The 10,183-nt window shown below is 44.8% G+C and overlaps 1 protein-coding gene across 1 annotated transcript; it reads left to right on the top strand.

Moving 5' to 3' along the window:
* The first annotated feature begins 2,787 nt into the window (after window positions 1–2,787).
* Window positions 2,788–9,714, top strand: nus1 (NUS1 dehydrodolichyl diphosphate synthase subunit). The gene is made up of 5 exons (XM_029425274.1): window positions 2,788–3,340; window positions 4,292–4,423; window positions 6,514–6,666; window positions 8,699–8,798; window positions 8,985–9,714. The coding sequence occupies exons 1-5, from the start codon at window positions 2,941–2,943 to the stop codon at window positions 9,073–9,075; spliced, it is 876 nt and encodes a 291-aa protein (XP_029281134.1). The 5' UTR covers window positions 2,788–2,940; the 3' UTR covers window positions 9,076–9,714.
* Window positions 9,715–10,183: the final 469 nt, after the last annotated feature.

The following is a 10,183-nucleotide window of genomic DNA, read 5'->3' as shown; positions in this document are numbered from 1 at the left end:
GTGATACCCCTGTAGTTGGCACACACTCTCTGGTCCCCCTTTTTAAATAGGGGAACCACCACCCCGGTCTGCCAACCCCTAGGCACTGTCCCAGACTTCCACGCAATGTTGACGAGGCGTGTCAACCAAGACAGCCCCTCAACACCCAAAGCCTTCAGCATTTCTGGACGGATCTCATCAACCCCTGCGGCTTTGCCACTGTGGAGTTGTTTGACTACCTCAGTGACTTCCATCAGGGAAATTGACGATGATCCCCCATCAGCTTCCAGCTCTGCCTCAACCATAGAGGGCGTGTTAGTCGGATTCAGGAGTTCCTCAAAGTGCTCCTTCCACCGGCCGATAACCTTCTCAGTTGAAGTCAGCAGGGTCCCACCCTTGCTGTACACAGCTTGGATGGTTCCTCGCTTCCCCCTCCTGAGGTGCCGGATGGTTTTCCAGAAGCACCTTGGTGCCGACCGAAAGTCCTTCTCCATAGCTTCTCCGAACTTCTCCCACACCCGCTGCTTTGCCTCTGATACGGCAGAAGCTGCCGCCCTTCTAGTCCTTCGATACCCTGCAACTGTTTCCGGAGTCCTCCCGGATAACATAACCCGGAAGGACTCCTTCTTCAGTCGGACGGCTTCCCTGACCACCGGGGTCCACCACGGTGTTCGAGGGTTACCGCCCCTTGAGGCACCTAAGACCTTGAGACCACAGCTCATCACCGCAGCTTCAGCAATAGAGGTTTTGAACATCGCCCACTCAGGTTCAATGCCCCCAACCTCCACAGGGATGGCTGAAAAGCTCCTGCCGGAGGTGTGAGTTAAAGATCCCCAGGACAGGGGCTTCCTCCAGACGTTCCCAGTTCACCCGCACTACCCGTTTGGGTTTACCAGGTCTGTCCAGAGTCTTCCCCCACCCCTTGATCCAACTCACCACCAGATGGTGATCAGTCGACAGCTCCGCCCCTCTCTTCACCCGAGTGTCCAAAACATGCGGCCTCAGGTCAGATGATACGATTACGAAATCGATCATTGACCTTTGGCCTAGGGTGCTCTGGTACCACGTGCACTTATGAGCATCCTTATGTTCGAACATGGTGTTTGTTATGGCCATTCCATGGCTAGCACAGAAGTCCAATAACAAACGACCGTTCGGGTTTAGATCAGGGAGGCCCTTCCTCCCAATCACGCCTCTCCAGGTGTCTCCATCGTTTCCCACGTGTGCGTTGAAGTCTCCTAGCAAGACTACGGAGTCCCCTACTGGAGCCCCCTGCAGGGCTCCATTCAGGGTCTCCAAGAAGGCCGAATACTCAGAACTGCGGTTTGGGGCATAGGCACAAACAACAGTCAGAGTTTTCCCCCCCATAACCCGAAGGCGTAGGGAGGCGACCCTCTCGTCCACCGGGATAAACTCCAACATAGCGGTGCTCAGCCGGGGGCTAGTGAGTATCCCCACCCCGGCCCGACGCCTCACACCTTGGGCAACTCCGGAGAAGAATAGAGTCCAACCCCTATCCAGGAGTACGGTTCCAGAGCCAAGACTGTGCGTGGAGGTAAGCCCCACCAGATCTAACTGGTAGCGCTCCACCTCCCGCACTAGTTCCGGCTCCTTCCCCCACAGAGAGGTGACGTTCCACGTCCCCAGAGCCAGCCTCTGCTGCCCGGGTCTGGTCCGTCGAGGTCCCTGACCATCACTGCCACCCATGTGACAGCGCACCCGACCCCAGCGGTTTTTCCCATGAGTGGTGGGCCCACAGGATGGATGGATGGGAGGCACCACGTAGCTTCTTCGGGCTGTACCCGACCGGGCTCCGTGGCAAACCCGGCCACCAGGCGCTCGCTGTCGGGCCCTCCCTCTGGGCCTGGCTCCAGACGGGGGCCCCGGGCTTCCTCCGGGCAGGGTCTCTCCTTTCCTTTTCCTTTCTTTCATGAAGTCGTTTTTGAACCATTCTTAGTCTGGCCCCTCACCTGAGACCAATTTGCCTTGGGAGACCCTACCAGGAGCACTAGGCTCCAGACAACACAGCTCTCAGGTTCATAGGGACACACAAACCTCTCCACCACGATAAGGTGATGGTTCCCAGAGAGGATATATATATATGGTATATATAATGATATATATATTGTGTAGATATATATGTTATATATAAATATATATATATATATATATAATATGTATGTATAGATGTATCTATATATGAGTATTATAAATATCCATAAAGATAGATATTATATGCTCTGATAGAGATAGAGATATTAGATATGGAGGTGTATTAGATAAAAATATAATGTGTGAGATAGAAATCTATTATATATATAGAGAGGGAGAGAGAGAGGTATATCAAAATATCTTAAGTTATTCTATAATATCTATAGAAATACAATAAATATATATATATATGTTTAGATTATATATATGTATGTATAGATATATATACTTTATATGTGTATATATATAACATAATATGTATATGTGTATATTATACATCATATGTATATGTGTATATTTATACATACATATGTATATGTGTATATATATACATACACATATATATATGTGTATATATATACATACATATATGTGTATATATATATATATATGAGCTATATATATATGAGCTATATATATATATATGAGCTATATATATATATATATATATATATATATATATATATATATATATATATATATATATATCATTACAATGTTTCATGGCCTGGTTTGACTCTGGTGAAGGCGGCTATACTAGTGCGTCACTCTTATCTCGTCCAATCAGCGCGCTCCGTGTATCATAACGCAGAAGAGGGTTCACAGGTCAAGGGGTTGCCAACGAAAGAGGAAGATGGCGACTGTAGGCAGCCATGGAACAGGTTTAGCAGGCAGATAATACCGAAGACTAAAGCGCCTGTACTGCACCATTTCGACCGCTATTCTTTAAGACTTCACTTACAAGGAATAATGGTTCTGTTGTACTGCTTGCTATGGCGGCTTTTGCTGGTTCTGGTCCATATCAATAAGGCGCTCGTCTCCTGGCTCCGTGTCCGGCTTCGGAACTGGAAGGGTCGACTGTGGGAGCGGGCGATGGCCGCTCTTCTCCTACCGGTAGCCCTGGCTGGGTTCCCGGACCACCAGAAGGAGTTAAATCAGGACCCTCATGCTAACACTAACCCGGTAACTGGAAACCGCAGTGCAGGTCGTCGGTCCCGGTGGCTGACTGACGGCAGGTCTCTGGAGAAGCTGCCGGTCCACATCGGCCTGTTGGTGGCGGAGGAAGAGCCCAGCTATACCGACATAGCAAACCTGGCGGTGTGGTGCATGGCTGTCGGTATATCTTATGTCAGCGTCTATGATAGTCACGGTAAACATCTTAAAACATTGAACCTTTACTACCCGTGTCTCTGCTGGCTCTACTGGCTCATTGCTATTCTACAGTTTATATCTAACCTAAGTTACTCTCTCACTCTCCAATCCTTAAACTCAAAATTAATGCTTTAATTTTTTTTTAAAACATTTGAATAATGTTCGTATGAACATCATTTATACGAGTTAAAAAAATGTTTTCCCATAGCTGTTTTATTTCAGTCAGTGACTGCAGAGGTTACTTTGGTTTGTTCCACATTATGTGCCTCAGTTGTAAAGCAGAGACTAAGCTCATTCATTGTGTAGTCTCTGATTAAACACAAATGAGACTATTATTAGGCCTATCCTGTTAAAAATCTGATTATTATTTGGGTCTAAAGGATTTTCCAGGTTAAATATGGGACCCAGTGTGACCTATTCCAGCATCTTCTATGCTGTAAGGACAGTATCCCAGTTTACAACACAAACTGTGTTCCATCAGCTGGGCTCAAACTGAATACAAAATAAACAAATCACACATAACTGGTGGTTTACAGTCTGAGAGCAAACAATGCAAATTGGTCGCGTAAACCCCGCTTTATTACTTTCTCCTTTTTGAATATCTATATTCTCTCTTCTGTAAAAGACTTTCCTCTGTAACATTGTCCTATTCCTGTCTTTTCTTTTCCAACTGATGTGTGTCTCTCTCAGGCTAAACCTGTCTGAATATGTGATACAAGTCCTGGAGACTTTGAGTCTGTGTTGCACATGTTGGAGCCGTTCTTTCTGATTGTAGATGAACAGGACACATTATGAAGGAAATAATAAATTGCTATTTAACAACGGCTACAAAGTTGGAGCTGCAACGTGTCGTCCTCCACTTGGTGCTTTCGCCACTTTGTCCTCTAGCATCTTAGTGAAATATAAAAAAATGTCTTTACTTATCACCCTCATCGGTCTCTTCACTCAGGTATGTTTCGGAAGAACAACTCTCGCCTGCTGGAGGAGATAGTGAGGCAGCAGCAGGACTTGCTCGGTGTAGACGGATCCAAATGCAACGTGGAGTTCCTTAGCAAGGGCAGTGACAAACACCAGCACCATGGTAAGGACTCTTGTTTCACTCGCTATGTTTAAATTTACATACACTTAAGGTAAATAAGGTTACAGTCACCCCACTAGTTGTAAAAAGCACCATATAGATCAGGGGTCGGGAACCTTTTTGGCTGGGAGAGCCATAAAAGCCAAATATTTGTAAATGTATTTCCTTGAGGGCCATATATTTAATAAAATTAAATGCAACTTTATGAGTGCATTCTTAAGAATAACACGTCTCTGAGTACTAATAGCGGTATCAGTGTTTCATTGAACAGGTGCTCTTTTAATTAAATAAACTAAACGCTTACGTTATTTATCTAATTTATGAGCACGTTTCAGTGTTTACTGCACGGGTGTCAAACTCAAGGCAATTATATCCGGCCCGCGAGAAAATATCATATGTCTATCATAACTGACCCGCCAGTTTTGGTAATTAAATCAATGCATGGCACAACCACAGGAAAATACTTATTCTGAACATAGCGGTGCGATGGCTGAGTCGAGGGAAAGTGCTGAAATAGATTTTTCGAGTAGCATGAGGAAATCTGCCAGTTTTAGGAAAGCAGGACACCACAGATATCTGGGACGAAAAGTGACGATGTGAGCTGGTCTTTTTGTGCGACATTCACGTGGAAACAGCACCTGTGAACATCCAGATGGAGCTGATTGACCTCCAGTGTAACGACACTCTCAAGGCAAAGTGTGACTCTGTGGGCGTTGCAGTTTCCAAACTTCATCCCCGTCATGCCGCTCAGATGCTTTGCATGTTTAGAAGCACATACCTGTGTGAGCAGCTTTTCTCTGTGATGAAGGTCGTCTCACTAATGCTCACCTTCACTCACTGAGGGTTTCCACAGAACCCCAAACATTAAACTGGCAGCTAAGAAAAGATTCCAAACATTTGGCTCTGACACATGTGCATACTCGGAGGATGTAGCCTGTTTTTAATGTTGGCCCTCTGTGATTGAGTTTGACACCCCTGGTCTACTGCTTGCTTTGTGCAGTTTCTCCTTTGCTGTTTCATGAAAGACGGGGCTACAGTGACCTACAGTCAGAGACAGAGGAGAGGGGAGAACTAAAACAAAATCCGCTGCTAAACGTTTTAAAATGACACAGTACAATTATTTATTACTTATTACATGTTTGAAAATGTCAGCTCAAAATTGTCTGCGAGCCATATTGCGTCATCGAAAGAGCTATAGGTTCCCGACCCTTGATATAGATAGATGACTTTAGAAACCTGTACATAAAATTAAATGTAAACTTTAAATTGCTCCAGTCACATGCAGTTTTATATAAATAGAAACAATGTATGCTAACATCCAGGCTATAACCTTGTTAACTTTGCTGCATTATATTCACTTTTGAGACATGGAAAAAGAATTAACCCTTTATCTTAGAATATGGTCCGACATGATTCCTGCAAGTGCAGTTCAGTCTTGTACAGTAATGGCTGTTTGGCAACAACCACTGGAGTATCGGGGCTCAGGGACTAAACTTCTCTCTCTCTCCTCCTCTCGCTCTCACTCTCACTCTCTCTCCTCTCTCGCTCTCACTCCCTCTCCTCTCTCGCTCCCTCTCTCCTTCTCCCTCACTCTCTGTTCCTCACTCTCTGTCCCTCACTCTCTGTCCCTCACTCTCTGTCCCTCACTCTCTGTCCCTCACTCTCTGTCCCTCACTCTCTGTTCCTCACTCTCTGTCCCTCACTCTCTGTTCCTCACTCTCTGTCCCTCACTCTCTGTCCCTCACTCTCTGTCCCTCACTCTCTGTCCCTCACTCTCTGTCCCTCACTCTCTGTCCCTCACTCTCTGTCCCTCACTCTCCCTCACTCTCTGTCCCTCACTCTCTGTCCCTCACTCTCTGTTCCTCACTCTCTGTCCCTCACTCTCTGTCCCTCACTCTCTGTCCCTCACTCTCTGTCCCTCACTCTCTGTCCCTCACTCTCTGTCCCTCACTCTCTGTCCCTCACTCTCTGTCCCTCACTCTCTGTCCCTCACTCTCTGTCCCTCACTCTCTGTCCCTCACTCTCTGTCCCTCACTCTCTGTCCCTCACTCTCTGTCCCTCACTCTCTGTCCCTCACTCTCTGTCCCTCACAGTGGTCTCCTGCAGGCCCACAGTGAAAGTGTTGTCTCCAGAGGACGGGAAGCAGAGCATTGTCCAGGCAGCACAGCAGCTTTGTCGCTCTGTGGAAAACAAAGAGAGGAGCTCCAAAGACATCAGTGTGTCCATGCTGGACTTACTGCTCAGAGGTACAATTCATCACTGTGTGTCTGTGGAGAAGCTCCTCAGACCTTCAGTACACAAGATGCACTTCTTTACTATATTTGGTTTCTTTTGTGTGGTGGGCACGTGTCTCACAATGACTGTTTTGTGTGTGGGATGCAGTGCGTCAGACTTTATATTTGCTATCACATTCTTGATATGACAACAGTGCAGCATTATGCAGGTCTTACTACGACAACCTACACGCAAAAACTAAAAACAATCCCCATAATGATATGCTAGTGAAAGTGTTGATGACACAAGACTTTAAACGGCTGGGTTAATGTGTTTGAACACGGTGTCTACATAGGAGGAGGTGGAGTAGCTAAAAGTTAAAGTAAACTTTAATATCTGTTTATCACAAGCAATATCATTATCGCATATTTTCCTCATATCAAGCAGCCCTAGGTGGAACACAAACACATGGCAGCAATACAACAAACATGTAGTCAACATGAGGACGGCAACTTGTTGCTTTACCTGAAGACTAACTCAAGTCTTTCCTCAGAGATCATTGACCCGGCTGGGACTGGGACAGTATCAACACGGGCTGCACTGTGCGTGGGATTAGTTACATATGAGATGTATACAGTATATTCACTGCATTGTAAAGAGCATTTATGTCCAGATGAAATGAAAGTGAGCCAAAGTGTGTAGAGTGTTTTTCACACACACAGAAACATGAACGTGGCAGTATTTGACTGTCTAACAATCATGAAGTGCTAAAGGACTGAACTGTTGAACAAAGGAAGGCACTCCACAGAAAGTCTCACAGTTCTGCTGCCATAAATCAAAAAGTATCACAATATTATATTGTTCATCATTTGTCCCTCCACTATCATTGATGGTATATTCATTGTCCAGTGTTAGAGGAATATGTATTTACATCATCAGGAGAGTCACCTGTAGGCATGTTTGTCTCAGACAAGAGGATGAGGCTTACACCACATTACTACCTGGTTAATAAAAAAAATCATCAAAAAAGGATTGTGTATATATGCAAGTCTGTGGTTCTCAACCTGAGGGTGGGGACCCCCCAGTGGGGCAGGGCAACGCTTCATGGGGCCTTCTTGATTTTAAGGTTTGGCCTATATCAGGATTCCATTCATGCTGTGAAGAAAACTGAATGAAAGGTTTAGGTAAGTTTGGATTGTTATTATTTAAGATATACACTTTGTTTTTTAAATCTCACAGGATAAGGTCACAATGAAGAGCTGAACACAAGCGGCTTGTTTCTCAGAGCCTTCCCTCTGCTGAGCATTAGAAAAGTACGCAGTTAAAACAACCAAAGAGCGAATAGAACATTTGGCCAAGCGTTGAGGAGAAGAAAACACGGAGTTTGCCTGTTTATTATGTATGATTTGTTAAAATAAATAACTAAACATGATGCTGACTTAAGAATTGTATTGAAAATTCCTAAAAAAAGATAAGAGGAAAACTGATCTCTGATGCAAATAATCGCTCGTTTTACACACACTTCTTGCAGTTATTGCGTTCACTATTTGAGAACAGTTTTTTCAGTTGTTCTGCACTGTTATTATTATGCATTGACTATAATATGAAATATTCATAAAACATGTTGCATTAAGTCAAGGGTTGTCAGTTTACTTAATGACAGAAAAGGGGCTCCCTAAAGAACCACTGCTGTAACTGTTCCTGTTCAGAAGGCTCCAGGTGTAGCACTGGTGATCACACCCCACAGGGAGGTGGTCTAAAATTAATATTATTTTTATGAATGTGATTGCTTCTGAGTCGGACAAAAGGAAATGCTTCCTGAAAATAGTTTGTACTTCCAGTCTGTCGCTGTGGTCTATGAAACGCATATTGATGGACACTTGTGATGTGTGTATGATGCGTCACAGGGAAACTGACAATTCATGATGATCCATATTCACAAACATATGCAAGTGTAAGACCAAAATGGGCTTGTGTGAACATTTCTGAATCCTGCTGTAGTTCTGTGTCTGCACACATAGTACTAATAGTAGGTTTGTTGATGACATGCTGTGCTTGTTTCAGAGTCCAAGAACGTCCCAGACCCTGAGCTGGTGGTGAAGTTCGGCCCTGTGGACAGCACGCTGGGCTTCCTCCCTTGGCACATCAGACTCACTGAGTTCATGTAAGCTCCTCTCTGTGTTCACACTTTAATATAGCAATAACAGTAATGGATTGAAGATTCAGCTTTACATTTGTAATATGTATTTTCAATATGAACAGTAGGTGGCAGTGTTGAACTGTTTTTCTCCCTGCCTGTGTACAGTTGATATTTCCTGTGTATAAAGTGCATGTCCTGCTCTGTCCTCAGCTCCCTGCCCTCCCACCGAAACGTCTCCTATGAGGACTTGTTGGGTGTTCTGCAGCGGTTCGGTGCTTGTCAGCAGCGGCTGGGCCAGTGATGTGCAGGCAGGAAGAAGTGTGGGGTTCACAGTCAGAGAGTTTGGACAGGTGTCCCTCACTACTTGCTGTGTCCCTCACTAGTCCTCTCTCCAACTCTGTCCATCTCCTGGGTCTTTAAAAGACAGCTCTAAGACGAGGAACCCAGGAGACACAGCCAGCCATATCACTTCCTGCCACCAGCGCTTGTCTTATAAAAAAAACTCACATTCCAGGACTTCTGGAACATGCTTTCCAAGCCAAGAGAGAATAGCACACTGACAGAGAAGACAGCACAGACTCAGTTCTGTCCTCTCAAAGCTTCATTCAGTCTCCAGCTGCTGTTTTCTGCCTCCACTCAGCAGATAACAAAGAAGAAACAAGGCTTTGTGCCTGTCTTTGTGAGGCACCCTGGGACATCCAGCTGCATTGCAGGGAGAAGCTCAACTCCCTACAACACGGGCCGAGAAGCGGAAGTGGAGCTGAGGGACAGAGTGCTTAATAATAGTGTGTAAATATGAGACGTCCATGTGGCTCTCTTTGTCCCTGTGGCTCCAGCTTGCAGTCATATGTTCATGTGTAGTGTTGCTTCAGACACGTACAGAGTTTGTTCAAGGTTCCTGTTAGACTGATCAAGCTCTGAAATAAAGAAATGCACTGTCTGTGTGTCTACTGAAGGCTTTCAAAGAAAAGTCCATGTTAACGTCATCTTAAAAGACAATCCAATGACAAAATAATGGTAACTCCCCCTAATATTGAATCTTAAGTTATGATTAAGTCACATGATGAGTTATCACCGGGGGTCCCTGATGCAGTCCATGAGAGTCTGAGGAATTTTGGAACGCCACCAAACTCTTGTAAGAGCACCTTGAGTTGAAATCATTTGGTTAAACTTTTTGAACAAAGTTTCACACTCTACTGGGGTCATATTCTTATAGATTTGAAAAACATTTCTATCAGTAATAATAACTTTGTCCCCACCAAGTCAATAAGTGAGTGAAAAGATGTCTGACAGGTGAAGAACCCAGAGTAGTCAGACTATCAGGCCTTTTGAAACACACCTCCCAGGTTAGACAGGCTTATTTGGAAAAGAATGTGAAATTATTATTATTACAGTTTACAAACCCAATC

The sequence above is a fragment of the Cottoperca gobio genome, chromosome 24 (assembly GCF_900634415.1).
Source record: "Cottoperca gobio chromosome 24, fCotGob3.1, whole genome shotgun sequence".
NCBI lineage: Eukaryota > Metazoa > Chordata > Actinopteri > Perciformes > Bovichtidae > Cottoperca > Cottoperca gobio.
The sequence above is the reverse complement of the archived record's forward strand: the minus strand, read 5'-3'. Positions and strand labels throughout refer to the sequence as shown.